At 38.5% G+C, this 26,049-nt stretch overlaps 1 protein-coding gene across 2 annotated transcripts in view; it reads right to left on the bottom strand.

The window, feature by feature from the left end:
* Nucleotides 1-11,586: 11,586 nt before the first annotated feature.
* LOC128736919 (mitochondrial glutamate carrier 1-like) overlaps nt 11,587-26,049 on the bottom strand; it is a 208,778-nt gene continuing 194,315 nt past the window's right edge. For both annotated transcript variants that reach the window (XM_053831430.1, XM_053831431.1), the window contains one exon: nt 11,587-11,801. In XM_053831430.1, the coding sequence (XP_053687405.1) occupies nt 11,651-11,801 (151 nt within the window). In that variant the 3' untranslated portion in view covers nt 11,587-11,650. The remainder of the gene's footprint in view (nt 11,802-26,049) is intronic.

Genomic DNA, 26,049 nt, shown 5'->3' with positions numbered 1-26,049 from the left:
CATATCGATCATGTTTCCCATTCTCAAGTATGTTTATGGCGCAGCTTTCGCACTATTCGACCTCATCTTGTTTTCGTAATCCTCTAACGGGAAACATTGTAAAAACGATGCGATCAAGCTAATGACTATCTTTCCATGAGAGTACATTCAAAAGAAGCTTAAGTTTTGATTTTCATGCAAAAATAATTATCTGAAGAAGCGCCAGCTAAGCAATAGTTCCATTTCTCTTTTTCATATCTAATGCTCTATTCAGTTATTTTTTCTAATTCAGATAAATTGCAAAATTGAAGCCAAGCAATCAATCATTTTGTTGTAGGTATCCTTTTTCTTCAAAAACGAAATATAATAATAATTTTTCTGAACACTTGTTTTTCAAAGATGCTAACTTTTGAACGCATGGTATTAATATCAAAATATCTGCTATGAACACATATTTCATATTGTCAATTCAAAACAAGTTTCATATGTGGCTCTGAAGCCCGAAAGTTAAGGCCGTCTGTAGACCCGTTAAAGGGTTAATTTCTAATTTTCTATATGTATTCATTCAAGTCTGCAAAATTATCTTTTGTGTTTACATTATGTTTCTATAAATCGCGTAAATATTATAAAACTAAATAAGGTGTTCATCAACATAAGTGACGCTTACAAGTATTTCTGCACCCGAGGAAAGAAAATATAATTATTGTACGCAATAGGTTGTGAATTTTAATGGCAAATAAAGTTTTTGAGGAATACGGAACGGATATTTAAAAATATAGTGAAGTTAATTATAAATGTTCCTGAGAAATTAAATAATGATTATTGTGGCAGTAGAAAGGCCAGATCACGCCGCTAGGTGGATTAATTCGGGTTTTTTTGGATGCCAGAAGGCCATCGGGTTGGGTGTGTTATGTTTAGTATGTTCTGTTTCATGGCAGAAGGCTCAAAAAATAACTTGTAACTGACAGAGTAGCAATCTGTTTATCCTGCAAACACGTATCAACATGTTCGACTCTAAAACACAAAATGCAGGCTAGTCCAACTAGCTGAAAGTCCAACCGAACATATTCTACTGCCAATTTGACTTGAAACAGAGTTAATTGGGAAAAAGCTGTTAAGTGGTCGCCTGTACAATGTCCTAAATTCCCCTTATCGACTTCAATGTATCTCATGTCGATAATAATGTTGTGTCTTACATACACAAGCATAAGTCTTTAACGTACAGCATGAATGAACTTCGCACTGGCGCGCGCATTTACTAATTTGTTGCCTCAAATGCCGAAAAACATGCATTCGGAAAACTTTAATATCTCCGAACATCGCAACTAGTAGCAGCTAATTTTTTGCTTATTACTAGTTAACACTTTGATTTTATGGTAGTGTCAGAGCGGAAATCTGTGGAAATCTTTTTCTACACACTATTGAAAGTTGACAAAAACAACAAATTTTTTGTTCTAAAACGCTTCATCAGAACAAAGCCTACTAGTAAAAGATCTGTCTTAATATCACCTAAACTATTAGTTTATAATCCCTTCAATGTGAATTGTGCCTTAAAAGTATAGAATTTTAAGCAGCATGGTACCCGAGCAAGGATTGACAACAAAAGTATATCAAAATTATTACATATTCTGCTGTTGATATCAACTAGAAAACATGTTTTGTTACCAACTCAAAATGGCACTTATGATGTATCAGACTTTATTATCATTTTGCTTTCATTATTAATGAAGGAAAATATGTTGGCAGATTCTATATATGGTGTAAATAAACGTAAATTTTCACTTAAATTTTTTTCTAGTAAAATGGTTGGTTCAAATTATATGATGATAGCAAAATGATGATCATATGATAGTAAAATTATAGTTATAACTAATTCTGCTTTCCTATTAATATTGTGTAACATCAAGATTAGTATTCCGTTTGATATTTTTGATAGCAAAAGTAGTATTCAATTTAATTTCACGGCGTGGAATTTTTGCAATCAATTTTGATATTTTAACCGCTAAGTCGACCAAAATGAAATCACACCGAGTATTCAAAATCCGTGACATCAAGATATCAAATTTTGTTTTCAATTTGCTCTAATACCCTGCTCGGGTAGCTAGATACTAAAAGATTAAATGATATTTATTTTCTCATTTTCCAAATTTTTTTAACACTGTGTTTCACCTTCTTTAATGCCTATTGAAAAACCCGATTTAATCCACCTAGTGGTGAAAAGAACCTTTGTTATACGGTCTTACTTGCTATTTGAGATAGAAATCGACACGTCTTCGGAAAATAATTCATCTATTGGTTGTAGTTGCGTAGTGCGTTGGTTTACATAATATTTTTGAAAATTGAATAAGTTTACAAAATTTGAACAAAATAGAAACACTTTTAAATTTTAATGAAAAAAGGATCATGAAATTGCTGAGTAAGGATAAGTAAGTTGTTATTAATCTGAGTAAGTGCAAATAAAAGTAAGTTGTAAGAGAAAATCTTATCCTTTAGCATATACATTGTCTAGTAAAGGTCTAGTTTATAGGTTTTTGAACTAGGCATAGTTTCCTGTAATGCCATTCTATTTGAATCACATCAATAGAGTTTTCTTGAATAATTTTCATCAATTTTTATTAACTCACGCTGATGTATTTTATACAACACGTGCAGGTTTTTCAACGCCATATTGTTAGTTACAAATCGTTGTCTAACTAACGTATATTCTTCAACAAACTTATTGTGAGCAAAATATCATAATTATTCAATGCATTAATAATTTAAATTGTTGGGAAAATTTATGCAGCAAAACTATCAGCAAATGTAAAATGTTTAAAATGTATCCGTCTGCTGATAGTCGAGTAATTCGGAGTCAAAATTAGGGTATTCTTTATAATCAAAGTTCTACAGTTCCTAAACAAGCAAACATACAGGTATACTATTTTCAGAAAAGTTGTGTATTTTTACTATTTGTACAATTTTGTAGTACATGAAAAAGTCATGCAACAATTACCAAAAGAGCAATAATAGAAAAACTGATTTTACAAATTCATGTACAATAAATAAGATTTTTCTATCTTCGCTGCAGAGATAGAAGGTTACTGTCTTTAGCAAAATTTCTTGTAATAATATGCTCTATAACTTTGCAGAACACATCAATGTGTTATATTGACACTGAAGAAAAATATTTTTTTTATTTCACTTTTAGGGGGATTAATAAAAATTTAAATTCCACCAGACGATAGAGCTTCCAATTTCAAGAAACTCTTTTAAAGGTTCGATAAACCTAAAACCAAGTTTTTCCAGTCAAAACTCTAGTGCACACGTTTTCTTTGGTTTGGGGCTATTGTGCGCGAGAGTAACTGTGTTACAAAAGATGGCGCGAGTGTTCGACGGTTAATATATTTTAATCGGTAAAACCAATTCTTATGCAATTTTGCATATATATTCGTAGTCTCAAAACCTCTCGTTTGATATTAAAATAATTGAAATTAGGTAAATTATCTTGGTTAAAATCATTATATATTATTGCAAATTTTGGTGTGGTGTATACGGTTGCTCATAACTTTCAAATTAAACGTCCAATCAAAAAACCATTCAATAGTGATCTATTAGGATACCTAATCAAATGAGACTAATAGCGCATAAATCGGTTTGGCCATCTCTAAGAAACAGGCGATAATTATTACCTTGTCAAAACAGGTTTTTTAACCATAACTTTTAAACTGCTTGATTGTTTTCAATTAAAAATTCCTGAACAATTTAGCTTTAATAAGGGCTTTCATTTGATACTAAGATCGCTGAAATCGGTCATGTAGTTTTGAAGAAACCCGTGTCACGTATTTTTCACATTTTTGCTTATAACTTTTAAACGAAACGTCGTGTCACGAAATAACTCAATAGTGATCTACTAGACAATAACACCTTCCAAACAAAAGTAATAGCGAACCATTCGGTTCAGCCATCTCTGAGAAACAGGCGATAGAAAAGTATAAGTATAAGTAAAAACGTGAAAATTACGTGACACGATTTTCTCCGGAACCAAATGACTGATTTCAACGATCTTGGTATCGAATGAAAGCTCTTGTTAATGCTAAATTTTTCGGGTAAATTTTATTGAAAACAAACAAGTAGTTTAAAAGTTATTCTAAAAAAACTTGTTTTGACAAGGTAATAATCATCGCCTGTTTCTTAAAGATGGCTAAACCGACTTAGGCGCTATTAGTCTCATTTGAAAGGTAACATAGCCTAATAGATCACTATTGATTTGTTTTTTGATTGGACGTTTAATTTGAAAGTTATGAGCAATTGAATACAACACATTAAAATTTACAATAATTTATAACTATTTCATCTAGGATGATTTATCTAGTTTGAATTATTTTTGCATCAAATTAGAGTTTATTGCTGCAAATATATCTGTACAATTTCAGAAGAATTGGTTTTGCCGATCAAAAGATATTAACCCTCCAACACTCGCGCCAACTTTTGTAATACGGTTATTCGCGCGCACAATGGCCCAAAGCCAAAAAGACATGCGCACTAGAGTTTTGACTGGGAAAATTTGTTTTTAGGTTTATCGAACCTTTGGAAGAATTTCTTGAAATTGAAAGTTCTATCGTCTGGTGCAATTTAAATTTTGATTAATCCCCCTAAAAGTGAAATAAAAAAAATATTTTTCTTCAGTTTCAATATAACACATTGATGTGTTCTGCAAAGTTTTAGAACACATTATTACAAGAAATTTTGCTGAAGACAGTAACCCTCTATCTCTTCAGCGAAGCTAGAAAAATCTTATTTATTGTATATGAATTAGTGAAATCAGTTTTTTATTTTAGCTCTTTTCGTAATTTTTGTATGACTTTTTCATGTATTACAAAGTTGCACAAATAGTAAAAATACATAACTTTTCTGAATATAGTATACCTCTACGTTTGCTTGTTTAGGAACTGTAGAACTTTGATTATAAAAAATACCCTAATTTTGACCCCGAATTACTCGACTACCAACAGACGGATACATTTTAAACATTTTACATTATTGCATCAAAACAGCATATAGACACCATTTTTCCATATGAAGAAACGAGAGAAAATTCCAGTTGAGCCAACACCTCATATGCTGATGCTTCATTTCTGTGATGTCAGTTTATGCTGATCTATTTTCCCAACAATTTAAAGTATTAATGCATTGAATTATTATGACATTTTGCTCATAACAAGTTTATTGAAGAATATACGTTAGTTAAACAACGATGTGTAACTTTATAACAATATGGCGTTCAAAAACCTACACGTGTTATACAAAATACAACAGCGTGAGTAGCCGAAGGTTAATAAAAATTGATGAAATTGATTCTGGAAAACGTTATTGGTATGAATCAAATAGACTAATCTCAAGATTTTAGTCTTGACCTTGGAATGAGGTCATACATATATTAATATTTTTTTGAAACGATGGTTCTACAATTGATGAAGGGACGGTAGGGGTAAGAAATGAAAATTTTGGTGAAGGAGGGGAAGGGCGGAAAGGAAGGGGGGGGGTATTGGTAGCTATGCTTGACAAGTAGTCATTTTGACTCCTACCTTTTGTCCAATGCTGGAAGGTGCATGAGTCGAACCAAGCTGTAATCTGAGATTATAACCGGATTCGAACCCACAACACCCTCCAGGGCATGTGGTTCGCTGGTACTTGTACCTTTGAACCATAGAGGCGCTGGACAAAAGGAGACCGCAAAATCCACTTCTCAAGGATAGCTACGCGTGTTGGTTGTGTTATCGACACATATTGTGCCGCTTCCTGCATCAATTGCAGATTACCACCGAGCGAGAAGTTTTAATCTAACTACTATTTTACTTTCAGGACGACGACACTGTGCCGGCCCTTACGACTTGCAAGGTACTGCACGTGACGCTGTTCGTCCGTCAGCGTATGTTAGCCGCGTTTCTCGGCGCGGGTTTTCGAGGGAAGGCCCCGTTCCTATGTAATAGACTAATCTCAAGATTTTAGTCTTGACCTTGGAATGTGGTCATACATATATTAATATTTTTTTGAAATGATGGTTCTACAATTGATGAAGGGACGGTAGGGGAAAGAAATGAAAATTTTGGTGAAGGAGGGGGAAGGGCGGAAAGGAAGGGGGGGGGGGGGTATTGGTAGCTATGCTTGACAAGTAGTCATTTTGACCCGCGCCGAGAAACGCGGCTAACATACGCTGACGGACGAACAGCGTCACGTGCAGTACCTTGCAAGTCGTAAGGGCCGGCACAGTGTCGTCGTCCTGAAAGTAAAATAGTAGTTAGATTAAAACTTCTCGCTCGGTGGTGATCTGCAATTGATGCAGGAAGCGGCACAATATGTGTCGATAACACAACCAACACGCGTAGCTATCCTTGAGAAGTGGATTTTGCGGTCTCCTTTTGTCCAGCGCCTCTATGGTTCAAAGGTACAAATACCAGCGAACCACATGCCCTGGAGGGTGTTGTGGGTTCGAATCCGGTTATAATCTCAGATTACAGCTTGGTTCGACTCATGCACCTTCCAGCATTGGACAAAAGGTAGGAGTCAAAATGACTACTTGTCAAGCATAGCTACCAATACCCCCCCCTTCCTTTCCGCCCTTCCCCCTCCTTCACCAAAATTTTCATTTCTTTCCCCTACCGTCCCTTCATCAATTGTAGAACCATCGTTTCAAAAAAATATGAATCAAATAGGCATTACAGGAAATTATGCATAGTTCAAAAACCTATAAACTAGACCTTTACTACGCAATGTATATGTTAAAGAATAATATTTGCTCTTACAACTTACTTTTACTTGCACTTACTCAAATTATTAACAACTTACTTATCTTTATTCAGCACTTTCATGAAAAAAGGATCTATCAAAATTTATAAGTGGTCATATTTTGTTCAAATTTTGCAAACTTATTCAATTTTCAAAAATTTTATGTAAAGCAACGCAGTGCGTAACGTTAACTCCGAATTATACTCTGAAGACGTGTCGATTTCTATCTCAAATAGCAAGTAAGACCGTATAACAAAGGTTCCTTTCACCACTAGGTGGATTAAATCGGGTTTTTACATAGCACTGACTGCCGCTGGAAGGATAACTATCCCATCAACACGAAAAAAAGAAAATAGCGCTCAAAGCTGAAAAACTGATGAAACTGAGAAAATGTTAGAAAACTAGGTACATTATTTTTGCATATAACTTGTAAACTTTTTACAAGAAACGATATACGCAGTGAGACAATTATGCGTCCATTTTTTCAGTGGGACAAATTGTCTTCAAATTTTTTTCGAAAACTAAAGTAAATTTGAAAAATACACATCGAATTTAACGTTATCGAACAAAATATCGGTTATGCTTCAAACGGCAGTGTAGGTACATTCTACTTGCCCTGGTCAGAGCATTAATAAGGGGGGCCCTACTCTGGAAGACTGCAAAATAATAGATTTGCGTAAGTTTTTTCAGATGCTAGAATTATAGCTAAGTGTTGGGGTATTTTGGTTATTGGTTAAGTATATTTGAAGATATATTTTGTATTTTTTGCATACCTGAATAGTGATTATTATGCTGGTGGCAGGTGGGCGCGTGAATGCCCTCTAGAAAATAGTTCCTTGCTGGCGGTACGTGCCGGAAACCAACGGAGTATCGTAGAACGGATTTGAAGGATGATTGTGAAGCTTTAGGTTAATACCTAAATTGTTACGCAGCGGTTTTTGAAAATTCGAAAAATTACCAAAATGGCGGCAATTTTTCCAAAAGAAAGGCCCTGGCGGGTGTTGTGGGTTCGAATTCGGTTATAATCTCAGATTATAGCTTGGTTCCACTCATGCACCTTCCAGCATTGGACAAAAGGTAGGAGTCAAAATGACTACTTGTTAAGCGTAGCTACTAATACTTCCCCCCCTCCTTTCCTTTCCGCTCTTCTCCTCCTTCACCAAAAAATTTTCATTTCTTTCCCCTACCGTCCCTTCATCAATTGTAGAACCATCGTTTCGAAAAAATATTAATATATATGTATGACCGCATTTCAAGGTCAAGACGAGATTAAAAATAGAAAAAAATTGCATTATCACTTTTAGCAGAGACAAGTCTTTGCTGGTCGTGGCAATCCTTTTATTTGTTGTTGTCTGGACGGTATGTATCTGCCTCGGCGTGTCGTTATCCCTCGTCCAAGGCAACCAGCTCTGCTTGACGCTTTGCGAGTTACTCACAATAGATTTGCTCAGCAAGATGAAATGCGTCGGGCTAAAGCCGCCAGAATTGTTATGGTCGGGTGGCATAGTGGCGATACCACCACTGCTAGCGCCGTACCGTAATCGCGTGACCAGCTCCCGCTGCCGGTGCGCAAAACCCCACTTCTGCTCGTGCCATCCACTGCTGCTTTTTGTTTTTTAGATGAAAAAAACTAAATCCGATCCGATGACAAATATACGTAGTGATTAGCTCAGGAAGCAGTACTATCTGCGTAAACTAATGACGGGGTGACAAAAGTACTATTCCTCTGCGGTACTGGCACGAACCACTTCTGCTGTTAACTAATCACTGCTGCTGCTAACTAATAACATCACTGCTAACTAACTGAACAATCGCACGCAATGTTCGCAGCTAGCCGAAAGTTCTGGATTTCCAGTTTCCAGTGAATTTCACTCAGTAGCACCGCTCACCGTCGTCAATATTCAAGAGAAAAAAAAACCTTTGCGTTGTGAGTGTGTTATGTTGCTGGTATTGCTGGTGGTACAAGCGAAATACTTTAGGGGCCATCCATATACCACGTGGACAGCTTAGAGGGGGGTAGGGGGTATGAAAATGTCCACGCTTGTCCACGGAAGGGGGGGAGGGGGTATGGAAAATGTCCACGTGGACAAGTTTTTTCATACAAAAAATAGAAATTAGAAACAGCAATATTGAATTAATTCTACATATTAGCATTAGCAACCATTGATTAGTGATTGTTTTTGGGCTTAAATAAAGTTTTGTCTTCTAAGGCATATGTTGACCTAAACACCTGAATCTTGTTGAAAAGATTAAGCCTGCGCTAGTACTCATAAATGTTGATTGCCTAGCCTGACATTTGATGTAATGCAATAAAAAAGATATTATTCTTTTTTACAACCCTTGCCTCCATTGGGAAAGGAAGAATTCACGAATATTCACCAGTCACGTGACTCATTTATCATTTAGGTCGCGCTTGTACCAAATGTGGATTGCGTTTAGCATCAATGGGTAACGTATTTCCAAAAGGATTCGTCTTCAGAATATTTTACGAATCATTTCGCGTCGAAAAGGTTTAGTGTTGTGTTGAAGTAGATGACCAAGCTGAGGTGCTCCGGTTAGACAAAGGTACTCTGAACAGAGAAGAATCGTCAAGCGAAAGCAGAGCTGCCACAAATACAGATATTTATGCAGGCATAAATTTGGGACCCATCAATTTCTTCAGTTGCTGTGCTTTCTGACTCTACTAATGTTCCTAAATTTTAAAGTGCTCCATAAACCCTAAGTCGGGCTGAAACGGACTTTCTTGCAGTCGATAATAATAGTAGACAAGATCAAAAGAATTAAGGTAAAACGGTACTGAATCCTAACATGACCGGAAATGTATTGGCGTCCATGTAAGGATACGGGTGCCATCGATGCGGCCATGATGGGATTCAGTACCGTTTCACCTTAAGGTCCTAACATTTTGCATACGGATTTTAATACAATGCATGGAATGCATGGGAAAACTCCAATTTCCGCAACGACTAAAAATCCGTTTGCATTGTGTCGAGGCCTCCAGATTGGAGTTTCCTTTCACGTAAGTTTTTTCAATAAATACTGCATAAATCAAGTTGAAAACTAATAGCGAATTTGTTTATTCAATCCAGGTTGGAACTGGATGAATTTTTTGTGTTCATTCGGATTGAATAAAAAAGTTCGCTATAAATTTAGCACAATGCATTTCTGTTTTGTTAAATTTGGCATAAGAAAAAAATTGTCCACGTGGACAAACAGGGAAGGGGCTGGGGGTTGAGCCAATATCCACGCTTGTCCACGGAGGGGGGCGGGGGGTTGAAAATAGGTGTTTTTCGGTCCACGTGGTATCTGGATGGCCTCTTAGCACAAATAGTTTATTAAAGTAAAAACTTGAGATTAGTCTAAAAGAAAGGTGCTTTTTCACCAAAAATCGCCAAATAAAAACTCTTAAAAAATTGAAAAATTGAGATATCCAAAAACCGGCTTTGTAACAATTTAGATAATTCATTTTTATATGCTTAAAAAAATTCAGCCAAATCGGTCCACTAAGTATAATCAATATATATATAGAATGCCAGTGTCGTTGGTGTTTCATGGATGTTTTGGTGGCAAACATGTTGCTGGTTCGTGTCTTGGATACGGGAACTACATTGTCAAATTGCCCAATAGAAAATTTTCCTGCCGACGAAATACCCCAAAACGACCAAATCGGGTGATTTATCCTACGTGATTTACGGAAAAGCAGAAGGATTTTTTATTGGGTTGCCTTTTTAGTTTGACAATCAGATTCTTGTTTCAAATGTAATTTTCAAATGTGTGATGTTTACCACGAGCACTGCAGCGACACTGGCATTTTATATATATTGATTCTACTGTCACTAGATCCTGAGATACACGTACCGCCAGCTAAAGAAACATGGTTGTGGGGAAAACGTGTTCAATGTTTTGTACAGCAATGCACAAATCCACAAAACAGCAATACAGCACAGTACAGTAGACTCTCGGAAAAGTTAATCGATTGGGGAATGGGTCGAATAACTTTTCCGAACTATTAACTTTTCCGAGTAGTCCTAAAAATCATTAAAAATGATAAACACAAGGGCGAAAAATGCATTCCGGGATATAAGATACACATTTTTATATATTTGGAAGTTGTAATGGAAAAAAATAATGTAGCAAGATCTTTATGAAATAATACTTAGTTCCTTTCAGTAAGTTTAAAATAATCGGTTACACGAGTTTACTTTCGTTTTTTCTGCGAATACGTTTTGATAATGTTCGCGCTTATTTTTAGTTCCTTGCTGTTCCTTCTTTTGCATTTAAAATTCATCTGAGTTTGCGCTTTTCCAGTATGTCATCAATAATTCTGAAGTATTCTATGTGCTCGTATTGAACTATTGTTGCGATTGTCCGGTACAAAAGTTTAATTTAATATCAGTTATGATGCGACTCTGTATGAAACTGTGGAAATGCGACAATAAACTGAAAAATGAGAAATTAAGATAGAAGGTAAACTCACGTGCGTGGACGAACGCTTGGACAACCAATAAATTCAAACTCTCAGAAAAGTTAAGGCAAAAATTAACTTTTTAGAGCGTTGCATGAGAGCTGATATTCGCTTAACTTTTCGGAACAATTAACTTTTCAGAGAGTTAACTTTTCCGTGAGTCTACTGTACAGCAATCCACAAAATTTGCCGTAAGTTTTCAACGAGATCAGATATTAAAAAATCCCTTTGGCATGACATTTCTGCAGGTGTAAGCTTCTCGAATGTGTAAAAAATAGAATTCGATTTTTCCGACTTTCTAGAGTAGGGTCCCCCCTTAAATTGATATCAAAATAAGTAGAAAATTCTAGACAATCAAACATTTTTTCAATTGGCCGACGCTATCGTTTATTATTTTTGGCGAACATAGTGAACGAATAACTGTTAAATACTGTTGAGTGTTTAGACTTTAGTTTGTTTAATTCCTAATAAGGTCTCAGCGACACCCAAGAAATAAACCATTTGAGCTATTCCAAAAAGTGGGGCGATAACTATCATGCGGCAGAGTCCTCCTTTGAAAAATGCTTGTGGTCCTTCATTAGATAACGTTTTCCTGTAAAATAAAAAAAATGTGTTACTTGCTGAAAACTACAGTGTGACATATATATATATATATATATATATATATATATTCGAGCAAAAATCATTTTATGTTTGCAGCGGCATATACGGTTGATACAATCAAACAAAACCATGGGTGTGTCATCATGACTTGAGTCTTACTTGACGTAGTTTCATTTTCGTATTGTGCCTCGTTCGCTGTGCACGTACCAGAGTTTGAGTTACGGTGGTGTCCAAGGGGTCGGACACTCAGCACATTGTGCCGCGGCATTCCAGAGATGTCAAGCGGCGGACCTGCGCTTCAATTTATGAAATGGGAGCACTGCCAGTTGTCAAAATCATCTCGCACGGTTGCGATCTATCAGATTATAACGAATTTAACAAATCTTGTAGTTCGGCACTTACGGCTGTGCCGAGTGACCGACCCCTTGGTGGTTGCTAATAAATAAATTTCGAAACGGTGCTACATGCAGCACTATTTTTCGTGTCCTCAAACATCACGACATAAAAATAAGATTTGAATACTATACACTAAAGCGATTTGTCGAGACGCGATCTGTCGAAAATCGCGAAAAAAATCGGAAGAAAACAAGGCGTCAGAACTACAGAGATCAAAAAGGTTGTTCGAGAGCGAATTTGTCGCAGTTGCGACCGGCCCGCACGGAAAATGGCAGTTCAGCTGAATATCGAAAGAAAATCTCTTCGTTGAATTTTGAAAATGGATCTGGATATGAAAGCATTTAAAAAAAACCCGAATTAATCCACCTAGCGGCGTGACGTAGCCTTTCTACTGCCACAATAATCATTATTTAATTTCTCAGGAACGTCTATGTATAATTAACTTGACTATATTTTTAAATATCCGTTCCGTATTCCTCAAAATCCTTATTTGCCAGTAAAATTACCAACGTATTGCGTAGAATAATTAAATTTTCTTTCCTTGGGTGCGTAAATACTTGTAACACCTTATTTAGTTTTATAATCGGTCGGCCTTAACTTTTGGGCTTCAGAGCCATATACGAAACTTGTTTTGAATTGACAATATGAAATATGTGTTCAAAACAGATTTTTTGATAATTAATTAATACCATGCGTTCAAAAGTTAGCATCTTTGAAAAACAAGAGTTCAGAAAAATTATTATTATACTTCGCTTTTGAAGACAAAGGATATCGACAACAAAATGATTAATCTCAAAATTTTACTATTAGTTTGCTTGGCTTCAATTTTGCGATATATCTGAATTAGAAAAAATAACTGAATAGAGCATTAGATATGAAAAAGAGAAATTGAACTTTTTCTTAGCTGGCGCTCCTTCAGATAATTATTTTTGCATGAAAATCAAAACTTAAGCTTCTTTTGAATGTACTTTCATGAAAAGATAGTCATTAGCTTGATCGCATCGTTTTTACAATGTTAGAGGGTTAGGAAAACAAGATGAGGTCGAAAAATAGTGCAAGCTGCGCCTTAAACATGCTTGAGAATAGGAAATATGATCGATATGATTTCCAGTGCTTGTCATTTTTGATTTATTTGTTGAAACATAATACATGACATAAGACATCTGTCCTTTAAAATGTCATTAACGAAAACAAATCTTACAAAATTACTACCGTGCAACGTTTACTTCAGGACTATTTTTCATGTAACATTTCTAAGCTCTAGTATCTATTGATTAAAAAGACCTACATGCTTAAATTAACTGCTTTTCTTCGCTGTTTGCTTTTCGTGTACAATTGTGAGTAACAGCAAGTGAACTGAAATCAAAGAAAAGAAAAAGCTTTTCGATTGAATCCCACTATTTAATATTTATTTGCAACAGAGACGTAGTTCGCCTACGACGTGCAGGCTTCATGAGTGTCTTATTCCAAAGCGTATACGTATCTGTCGCGAATAAATATTAAATAGTGGAATTTAGTCGGTAAAAGTTTTTTCTTTTCTTTAATTTCAAATTTCGTATTCCACTAAGAGGCTTCAAAAACTTCAGACAATTTCTTGAAGACTTTTCTTGAATTTCAATGCAAATTTAAAAATTGCAAATTGTCATCCCAAGTAACAATTTGAGTTTTATTACACTCTTATGATAGCATTCAAGACCACAATTGGTCATGAAAACCACCATAAGAGTACAATCAAACTCACATTGTTGCTTGGGATCACATACACACATACATACATACATACATATATACATATATACATACATACATACATACATACATACATACATACATACATACATACATACATACATACATACACACATACATCACACGCATTAAATACAATCAACATTTGTTTTGATTTCACACGTTTTAACGGTTTAATATACGGTGCTTAAGTGTTAAAGTTTAAATAACTTTTGAATGAACCGTCCGATTTTAAATAACTCGGTTTCGTTTGATAGATCTCAGCAGTTATTTTCAAATAATAATAAAATGTGTGATGTTTTTCATTGAATTAATGCTTATATGTTACAAAAATATGTTTTAAATATTATTTTTTCACATTTCTTTATGTAACTTTCGAACTACAAGCCCAATCGTCATGAAATTTGGAAGTTAAGGGTTTGCAAGGCTCCTCTTTCATATGCAATCAATTTTGTTCAAATCGGTTAAGGGACCTATGAGATAATGAAGTCCCATATTTTTCATATTTTTATACATAACTTTTGAACTAAAAGTCCGATCAGTATGAAATTCAATAGCAACCAATGGGACACCTAGACCTTTCATTTGACACTAAGAACATTAAAATCGGTCCAGCCATCTCCGAGAAAAGTGAGTGAGATTAAAAGCGTCACATACACACACACACACATACACACACACACATACATACACACACACACAGAAAATGCTCAGTTTTCGAAACTGAGTCGAATGGTATATAACATTCGGCCCGCAGGACCTTCTTTCCATTTCCGGTTTTCCAAGTGATTTCTATACCTTTATACTATATATTTATATAGTAGAAAGGCAAAACGTAAAATCCATGGATAAACGGAAGTAACAAAACAAAAACGGTAGGAAAGATGCAAACTACTGCTCCGCCGGCACGGTGATTCCGAAGTGATCTTTTCTGAGAAGGAGTTGTTTGTTCTTCAAACACCGCATCATGTTCAAAATAATCGGTTGTGGTTGGTTTCTATCACGAACGTTCCAAAACACAAACGGAATGTACAACGATACCAAAAATCATAAGCTTAAAGTGGCGATACGGTTATCATGGAACGTGCATGTCGACGTAGGCAGGTCTAGATGACAGTAGATTCAGTACAAAGCGTTAGCTATGATGCATAAAAAATGGGAGCTTGATCTTTTGTGATTCAGAGGGTCAACCGCCCAAGCGCCGCGCAACACAAGCTAAGAAAGTACAGCAATGTCGAAAACCGATGTCATCTGAAGATCTCGTAGAATACCAGAACTCCGTATGTTCAGTCAGTTTCCGTGGACTACACAAGCGAGAAAAACGTGAGCCTTTCTACCCAGTACGCTCGAATGGAGAAAAACGTTAGATAAGCTTCAATGTTTGATAATAATAAAAGCAATGTTATAACAAGAGTACCTGTCGTGTATTAATGTTTCATTTATTCTTGTCTTTGCTTTTGTATTTCTTCGTTATTCCTCTAGTCAATTTCAATTTCCTCGCCTTTCTTTTCATTTAGTTTTATTCTTCACGTTTTGCCTTTCTACTATATAAATATATAGTATAAAGGTATAGAAATCACTCGAAAAACCGGAAATGGAAAGAAGGTCCTGCGGGCCGAATGTCATATACCATTCGACTTCGTTTCGAAAACTGAGCATTTTCTGTGTGTGTGTGTGTGTATGTATGTGTGTGTGTATGTGTGTGTGTGTGTATGTGACGCTCTTCAATCTCACTCACTTTTCTCGGAGATGGCTGTACCGATTTTTATGATCTTAGTGTCAAATGAAAGGTCTAGGTGTCCCATAGGTCGCTATTGAATTTCATACTGATCGGACTTTTAGTTCAAAAGTTATGTATAAAAATACGAAAAATATGGGGTTTCATTATCTCATAGGTCCTTCAACCGATTTGAACCAAATTGATTGCATATGAAAGAGGAGCCTTGCAAACCCTTAACTTCCCAATTTCATGACGATTGGACTTGTAGTTTGAAAGTTACATAAAGAAATGTGAAAAAATAGTATTTAAAACATATTTTGGTAACATATAAGCATTAATTCAATGTAAAGCATCACCAGATTTATTATCATTTGAAAATTACTGTTGAGATCTATCAAACGAAACCGAGTTATTGAAAATCGGTCGGGTTCATTCAAAAGTTATTCAAACTTTAACACTTAAGCACCGTATATTAAACCGTTAAAACGTGTAAAACCAAAACATTTCAATCAAATGTTGATTGTATTCAATGTGTGTGATGTATGTGTGTATGTATGTATGTATGTATGTATGTGTGTGCGTATGTATGTATGTATGTATGTATGTATGTATGTATGTATGTATGTATGTATGTATGTGTGTATGTATGTGTGTATGTATGTATATGTGTGTTTGTGATGACGATTTGCAATTTTGAAATTTGCATTGAAATTCAAGGAGAGTGTGAAACATGTCAATTGTCTGAAGTTTTCGAAGCCTCTTAGTGGAATTAGTGATGTCCGATTTTTCCAATTAATCGATTAGCTAATAATCGATTACTTTTTGGGCGGCCAATAATCGACATCGATTAATCGGCGCTATATAATCGATTAGTCGAAATAATCGATTGGTTATAACCTTTACGTCCCGATACCAGAAATAAGGATACTTGCAGTTACACTTTCGGCACTATCTCCATTGTTGTTCAATCGATTTCTATGCAACTGACGTTAAAAGAACTACATTAGATTGGTCGGTAAATAGCAGGTTTTTTTCTGGAGCTGTTTTCTTTTCAACTGGATACCAGGCTTACGACTTGACACCTCTTTATCGACAGACTTCACATCCGTATTATTAGAGGGTTATTACTCCGCCTGCAAATGACGGATCTCGGTAGAAGCATGTTCGATGAACCTGAAAATACTGAGAACCTGAGCAGAGGGTCCAAAGCCCCTAAAGGAGGATGGTTGAATAGCTGTTATCCATGGCTAAAAGTAAAAACAAGAATGGATAAACCCCTAATCCAAGGTGTCATGCGACCCGTGCCGAGGGATGAATGGTGGGGGGGGGGGGGTTCTATAAATACCCAGCCTCAAACGGAGCCTGTGGAGTACCAGAGTGCCCTCCACAGTAATCAGCCCTTACCGCATCATGAGGGGCTCTGATGATTCTATATGAATAATCAAAATCAAAAAAACTTTACTTCAGTGAGCGCGGACGGATTAGATAATCCGTTCGCAAGAGGTGGTATCCAGCGATCTCCGCCGATGGATACGAGCAGAAGCGCCAGCGTGAGCGGAAAGGGAAGCGGCATACCTGTCGCTCCAACTGCATCTACGCCGGACGCAGCGATGAATGGCCCGTCGCTAATAAAAGCAGTGGAAGAAAAGAGAGACATGCTACCGAGAGTGGTAGCGACGTCTCATCAGCTCGATGCCATTATCGAGTTTGTGGCAGGCCGCAGCACCCTAGCGAAGGACCTGAAACAAAGCCTGCTCATGCTTCGGGGCACCATCCGTGCTGCGACGAAGGAACACGGCGAACTCGAAGCGCGAGTAAAAGTGATAGAAAAGGCGTTTGTATCGAGGTCTGTACAAACGAATGCCTGCCTGTCAACGACTGACCACACCGTAGCCCTTGTGACTACGGAGCAGTCCAGTGACAACAAGATATCGACTGAACGTGCAAGGCAGTCCCCAGGGGAACACCCCACGGGCCCGAAGAAGCGCTTGATCGCTGAGGATCGTAAGCAAACTGTGAAACCCTCCGAGGGTAATAAGACGCAGTTAGCTCCCGACAATCAGTGGGAAACAGTGAAAAAGAAGAAGGCCAGGAAGAAAGAGGAGGATCGAACTCCACCGAAAGTGGCCAGAAAAAAGAGGAGCAAAGGCGATGCCCTTATCCTCAAAACTGAGGGGCTGAGCTTTGCAGAAGTTTTGAAGGCCATGAGAGGCGATGAGCAGCTGAAGGGTCTTGGCGCGGATGTGCGGAGTATCCGCCGCTCCCGCACCGGCGACATGATCCTTGAGCTCAAAAAGGATGCCACTGAGAAGGGTTCTGCCTACAAAGTGCTGGCAGAAAAGGTCCTTGGTGATGGCATACAGATCCGCGCACTGACGCCTGAGATGACTCTCCAGCTTAAAAACCTGGACGAGATCACTGAAGCGGTCGAACTGACACGAGCTCTCAAGGAGCAATGTAACGTGGTGGTGACTACCGAAGGAGTTCGTCTGCGCAAGGGACCGGCGGGAACCCAGGTAGCTACAATAAGACTTCCACTGGTAGACGGGAATACAGCCCTGAAGGCGGCCAAGCTGAAGGTGGGATGGTCCGTATGCCCACTGAGCGTGTTCCAGCAGCCGGAGGCTTGCTTCCGGTGCTTTGGGCGAGGGCACAAGTCCTGGAGCTGTAAGGGGCCTGACAGAAGCCACCTGTGTAGAAGATGTGGCGGTGCGGACCATATAGCGAGGGACTGTTCGGCGCCGCCCAAGTGCCTGATATGTATAGGCCAACGGGACGCTAAGCACACAACAGGAGGCTCAAAGTGCCCGGCAGGCGCGCCTGCGACTAAAACACGGGCGTAGTGCAGGTAACGCAACTAAACTTGAACCACTGCCATGCGGCCCAGCAGCTGTTATACCAAGCAGTTACTGAGTCGTTGACGGACATTGCCATCATCTCGGACCCATGCCGCATCCCTGCCGGAAACGGTAACTGGGTCTCGGATAGGTCCGGGTTGGCGGCTATATGGACGACAAGCAGGTTCCCGGTTCAAGAGGTTGTGTTAACTGCAGACGAGGGATTTGCGGTTGCCAAAGTGGGTGGAGTGTTCTACTGCAGCTGTTATGCTCCGCCGAGTTGGTCGATCGAGCAGTTTACGCGGATGGTAGACCAAGTATCAGTTGCGCTGACTGGTCTAAGGCCGGTGGTTGTGGCGGGCGACTTTAACGCTTGGGCGGTTGAGTGGGGAAGTCGTCGCACGAACCATAGGGGTCGGATTCTGCTTGAGGCTCTGGCAAAGCTCAACGTAGACCTGGTCAACGTCGGCACCACAAGTACCTTCAGCAGGAATGGTGCAGAGTCTATTATCGACGTGACATTCGGCAGCCCTGGTCTGATAGGAGACTGGAGGGTAGACAATGGCTACACTCACAGTGACCATCAGGCGGTCCGCTATGGTGTTGGTCAGATAACGAGGCGGCAGGCGGCGGGTAGAGCCAACACTCCAACCACCCGTGGGTGGAAGACATCATACTTCGATCCTGAAGTATTTGTGGAAGCGATCCGAAGAGAGTGCGGTGATCGCGATATGCCCGATCCGAACGCTGATCATTTGGTTGAGGTGCTGTCGCGAGCGTGTGACGCCACCATGCCTAGGAAAAGCCGACCTAGGTATGGTAGGTCACCGGTTTACTGGTGGACAGAAGAAATTGCGGAACTCCGCGGAGCCTGCTTTCGTGCAAGGAGAATTATGCAAAGAGCTCGTTCGGACGAGGGCAGAGCAGAATATCGAGTAGCACTAGTTGCTGCACGCGCAGCGCTTAAGAGTGGGATAATAGCTAGCAAGCGAGCCTGCTTTGAAAGGTTATGTGCCTGTGCCAATGCGAACCCGTGGGGTGATGCCTACAGGATCGTAATGGCAAAGGCCAAGGGCGTGATGGCACCCGCAGAGAGATCGCCAGAGATGCTGGAGCGGATCATTGAGGGCCTCTTTCCGCGCCACGAGCCAAGGCCCTGGCCTCAGGCCGCTGAGTCGTCCCACGGCCGACGTTCCAGTATCTCAGACCATAGCGTAGGATGGTCGGTCTCCGTGCCGAACATCCAAAGTAACGTGGGCGACGGTGGTTTAGAGGTCGGGGAGGAAGTAATGGTTACGAACGAGGAACTCATTGAGATCGCTAAATCCCTAAAGGTGAGCAAGGCACCGGGATCAGACGGAATCCCGAATATGGCCCTTAAAGCGGCTATTCTGGAGGCTCCCGAATTATTCGGGGCAGTAATGAGTAGATGCCTGGAAGCTGGCAACTTCCCGGACAGATGGAAACGACAGAATCTGGTCCTATTGCCGAAGCCGGGAAAACCTCCGGGTATCCCCTCGTCATATAGGCCGATCTGTCTGCTCGATACTGCCGGCAAGGTGCTGGAAAGGGTTATCCTTAACAGACTCGTACAGTACACTGAGGGCACAAACGATCTGTCAAGGAACCAATTCGGCTTCCAAAAAGGCAAATCTACGGTGGATGCCATCTTGTCTGTCACTAAGACAGCCGAGGTGGCAATCCAGCCCAAGAGGACAGGTATTCGTTATTGCGCAGTTGTCACGCTCGACGTGAGAAATGCGTTTAATAGCGATAGCTGGGACTCCATAGCCAACTCGCTTCGGAACGTCCAAGTGCCGGTGTCGCTGTACAGGATCCTGGAAAATTATTTCCAGAATCGTGTGCTATGCTACAACACGGAGGAGGGTCAGAAGTGCGTTCCAATCACTGCAGGGGTTCCGAAAGGTTCCATACTGGGCCCGGTGTTGTGGACGTCATGTATGACGAGGTGTTGAAGCTAAAGTTCCCGGTAGGGGTGGTGATTGTCGGCTTTGCGGATGACATCACCCTGGAAGTCTATGGTGAATCTATCAGAGAGGTTGAGTTGACGGCTGCCCACTCTATAAGCATTGTTGAAGATTGGATGCGATCCAGGAAACTGGAGCTAGCGCATCATAAAACGGAGGTTATCGTGGTGAACAACCGCAAGTCGGTACAGCAAGCAAAGATCAGCGTCGGAAACTGCACTATTTCGTCAACGCGGTCCTTAAAACTTCTGGGAGTCATGGTCGACGACAAGCTCAAGTTCGGGAGCCACGTCGACTATACCTGCAAGAAGGCTTCCACAGCTATTTCGGCATTGTCTCGGATGATGTCTAATAGCTCTGCGGTATATGGCAGCAAACGAAGGCTATTAGCCAACGTGGTCCAGTCTATACTTAGGTATGGCGGACCGGTGTGGTCATCGGCGTTAGGTACCAAAAGCTATCTAGCCAAGCTGGAAAGCACCTATCGTCTCATGTGCTTGAGAGTGGCGAGTGCGTATCGCACAGTTTCACATGACGCAATCTGCGTCCTAGCAGGTATGATGCCTATTGGCATTATCATCAGCGAAGACGTAGAGTGCTTCAACCAACGAGGAACTAGAGGCATACGGAGTACCACAAGATCGGCCTCGATGACCACATGGCAGCGGGCATGGTCTAATTCCACAAAAGGTCAGTGGACACACCGACTTATCCCGGAACTATCTGGGTGGGTCAACAGGCGCCACGGCGAAGTCAACTTCCACCTGACACAGATTCTGTCAGGGCATGGTTGCTTCAGACAGTATCTGCATAAGTTTGGGCATGCGGAGTCCCCCGCGTGTCCCGAATGCGTGGATGCTGAGGAAACGGCAGAACATGCTTTCTTCATATGCCCTCGTTTTGCGGGCGCGAGAAGCAGCATGATGGCAGTGAGCGGACAGGACACTACCCCGGATAACTTAGTCCAAAAGATGTGTTCCAGCTCGGACATCTGGGGAGCGGTCAATGCGGCTGCTACCCAGATTGTACTCGAGCTACAAACCCACTGGAGAGCCGATCAACGGCGAATAAACAGCCTAACTACCATAGTCCAGTAGTTATCTAAGCGAGTGCATTAAGCACAATAGCCCCTCCCTGAAGTAATACCGATAAGGTGGTGCCAGGGGGGATTGAGGCTGGAGACTCGAGTAGGGTTTTAGTGGGTCGGGATCCTCACGCCCCATTAGGGGGGTCGGGATACCTAAACCCCACTCCCTGAGGTATCTTCTCAGGTGTCTGATAGTACCGTATCTTCTAAGGCGCTCAGCAGATTTCCCAACTCGTAAAAAAAAAGAGGGTTATTAGAGTAGAATGGGACAGTTACGAAGCTAGTGCAACAACTCTACTGATTCTATCTAGCAGCATCACCTGGCCGAGATATGAACATACAAATACGACGACCGGTTTGTTAGATCAGCATCGTACCTCGAAACCAACTAACTGGCCAATCGTATGTGGTTAATTTAGTAGCTAAGCGCCAGCCACTGTAATAAATTAAATTTGCTAAAAATTGTTCAATAATAAAATTTCAAAAAATCCCTCATAATCGATCGGCCAGGTAATCGATTATCTAATAATCGGAACATGAAGCAATCGATTAAAAATTAATCGATTATTTTGAGAGATAATCGATTAGTTCGATTAATCGAGATGTAATCGGACATCACTAAGTGGAATGTGGAATACGAACTCTGAAATTAAAGAAAAGAAAAAACTTTTTCCGACTGAATTCCAATATTTAAAATTTATTCGCGACAGATACGTATACACTTCGAAATAAGACACTGATGAAGCCTGCACGTTGTAGCCGAACTATGCATCTGTCGCAAATAAATATTAAATACAGTAGGATTTCGAATTTGGCAACAAATGCGTGTCGCCTATGTTGCTAAAATCGAAACCGTGCCAAAATCGAGACCCTTTTTGATATGACAAAATTGAATGTAAATGCATTGGAAATTAACTAAATGTTATTAATCAACGATTGCAACCTTTTTCACAAAATCCGCCAAGACCTATCCATGCGGTAAGTTTTTGGTGACCTACGGTAAGACATAATCCTACGGCAATAAAAATATTATTGTTCGAAACATTCTATGATCGCAAACTTTTTTTCATGAACACACTTAGGGCAATATTTTTTCGTCATTTAAAGTAATGCGGAAACTGACTGATATTTAAGCATACTTTTGGAAGTAAAATATTTTGTGTTGCCAAAAACGGATACTTTTGTTGCCAAAATCGAACATTGCCAAATTCGAAATCCCACTGTAGTGGGATTCAATCGGAAAAAGTTTTTTCTTTTCTTTAATTTCAGATTTCGATTGTCATTTTAATAAATAAATAATAATAAATAATAAATAAATAAATTTTCTTCACTTGTTGTAACTCGCAATTAGACAAGAAAAGCAAAAAGCGAAGAAAAGCATTAATTTAAGCATTTAGATATAGTGGTGTATAGGATTTAATATACTAATGGATTGATTTTTCCAGATAAACTTATATAAATTGCAAACAATTTTTGCGCATCAATAGATGCTGTTTCCAATCAATAAATACTAGAGCTTAGAAATTTTATATAAAAATAGGAGCAAAACATTGTACGGCAGTAATTTTGTACGATTTGTTTTCGTTAGTGACACTTTAAAAGACAGAAATCTTATGTCATGCATCATATTTCAATAAATAAATCGAATTGACAAGCACTGGAAATCACATCGATCATATTTCCCATTCTCAAGCATGTTTATGGCACAGCTTTTGCACTATTCGACCTCATCTTGTTTTCCTAACCCTCTAACGGGATACATTGTACAAACGATGCGATCAAGCTAATGACTATCTTTTCATGAAAGTACATTCAAAAGAAGCTTAAGTTTTGATTTTCATGCAAAAATAATTATCTGAAGGACCGTCAGCTAAGAAATATTTCCATTTCTCTTTTTTTATATCTAATGCTCTATTCAGTTATTTTTTCTAATTCAGATATATTGCAAAATTGAAGCCAAGCAAACTAATAGTAAAATTTTGAGATCAACCATTTTGTTGTAGATATCCTTTTTCTTCAAAATCGAAATATAATAATAATTTTTCTGAACTCTTGTTTTCCAAAGACGCTAACTTTTGAACGCATGGTATTAATATCAAAATATCAAAAAATCTGCTATGAACACATATTTCATATTGTCAATTCAAAACAAGTTTCGTATGTGGCTCTAAGGCCTGAATGTTAAGGCTGTCTATATATATATTCATTCAAGTCTGCAAAAATTATCTTTTGTGTTTACATTATGTTTCTATAAATCACGTAAATGTTATAAAACTAAATAATATGTTCATCAAGTAACATAAATGACGCTTACAAGTATTTCTGCACCCAAGGAAAGAAAATATAATTATTGTACGCAATACGTTGTGAATTTGACTGGCAAATAAGAATTTTGAGGAATACAGAACGGATATTTCAAAATATAGTCAAGTTAATTAGAGATGTTCCTGAGAAATTAAATAGTGATTATTGTGGCAGTAGAAAGGCTAGGTCACGCCGCTAGGTGGATTAATTCGGGTTTTTATATGGATTTGATGTTTTATTTTCTTTTTTTCCGGTGAGGAAGGGAGATGTGTAGGGTGAGAACACTATTTGGTATTCTACCTTCAATTGCATACTCGCTCTGCTGCCTCTCGCCTGTCGTGTAGCATTCAATGCCTCTGCAAAGGCTGGTGTCTCTAAATGATGTGGTGATGGTTCAGTTTAAACGGCAAGTTTGTTGTTGTCAAAGTCACAGGCTTGGTTTTTGGTACAGACATAAGCCTCTTATATAAATAGATTACAATGCGCATCTTTATAAAAAGTTATACACTATAAAAATTATTTTTGGTGAAAATAAAAAAACTTGAAATTTTCAAAATATTGTAACTTATTCGCTTTTAATTTGTCCATTATGAAACTTTTAGCAACAGTAGTATGTAATATTTAATAAGACAAGAAATAAAATTTACTAAATGCGCTTTTTTAGATATTCAACTTTATTTTCTTTTTTTGTCAAGTTTATTTTCTTTTTTTGTCAACAAAAAAAATTTTTTACGGTGCACGTATTTTTTTTAGAAGGACAATTTTATTATCTACAGCTTTGCTGAAGACACCATTTCGGCTAAACAAACCATTTTTCCAATATAAAATATTTAATTCATTAGTATCATTTTTGGTTAGGCCCTTTTGAAAAAGCACTCGAGATCTTAAAAAAATAACTAATAATATAAATTGACTACTTTTTTGACGTAGGACTACGTCTTCCTTGAAGTGCCTTCTTGCACGAAACTGTACCAATGAAAAGAAGAAGACGAAGTCAACATAGTAAATGGCCTGTGTGGTTCAACCCACATCTAAAAAATCTTAAAAATAGAAAACAAAAGGCACACAAAAAATTCAAAAATGAAAACAATAGCATTAACTTGAATAATTATCTCAATATTTGCGAAAAACTCAACTTGGCCACTAAAATCGCGTATGAAGAATATAATAATAAAGTCGAAAATGAAGTCAAAACATGCCCAAAAAATTTCTTAACTATGTAAATACTAAATTGAAAAGTAGTAATTTCCCATTCCAAATGAAACTTGACGGGCTTATTGGAAATAATACTAATGAAATCTGCAACCTTTTGCAAATTTCTTTCAAGAAGTATATACAACATTCACCGAAGAAGACCGCGACCATGAATATTTCTCATTTATTCCCGAATTTTCTAACGACATATCTGTCTCTCAACTATCAGAAATTAACGTATTTGAAGCACTCAGAGACCTGAATGCGTCAAAAGGACCGGGGCCTGACGGAATAGCACTCATATTTCTCAAAAACCTGGCCGAAGAACTTGCTACACCATTACAATGCCTATTTAACATGTCTCTAAAAAATGGAAAATTCCCGGAAATATGGAAATCTTTTTATTTAGTCCCTATCTTCAAATCAGGAACAAAATCAGACATCCGAAACTACCGTGGAATTGCCACTATCTCTTGCATTCCTAAACTATTTGAATCAATTGTAAACGAAAAAAATTTTCAACAAGTAAATCACAGAATTACAAGTCGGCTTTTTTAAAGGCCGCTCTACTGCCTCAAATCTTCTGGAATTTGTAACTTTTACTCTGAATGCAATGGACAATGGCAACCACGTAGAAGCTATTTACATGGACTGTAGTAAGGCATTTGACAGAATAAACATACCATTATTAATATTCAAATTAGGAAAAATTGGAATAGAACCAAAGCTCTTGAAATGGCTTCAGTCATATTTAACGGAACGCAAACAAATTGTTCGCTTTCAAAATGCCCTCTGGGTACTGTATTTTTTAATGAATGGCTTAAATTTTTGAAACTGACAGGCGAGATAAAAAATTTAAGGCGTGAAAATCGTTTCAACCATATGTGAACAACAGGTAATAATAAATTTCCAATATACAAATGACACACACAGAAACATACACAACACATACCAAAACATTG

Source organism: Sabethes cyaneus, chromosome 2 (assembly GCF_943734655.1).
Source record: "Sabethes cyaneus chromosome 2, idSabCyanKW18_F2, whole genome shotgun sequence".
In the NCBI taxonomy this organism is placed as follows: Eukaryota; Metazoa; Arthropoda; class Insecta; order Diptera; family Culicidae; genus Sabethes; species Sabethes cyaneus.
Note: the sequence above shows the minus strand (reverse complement) of the source record. Positions and strands in the feature narration are given on the sequence as shown.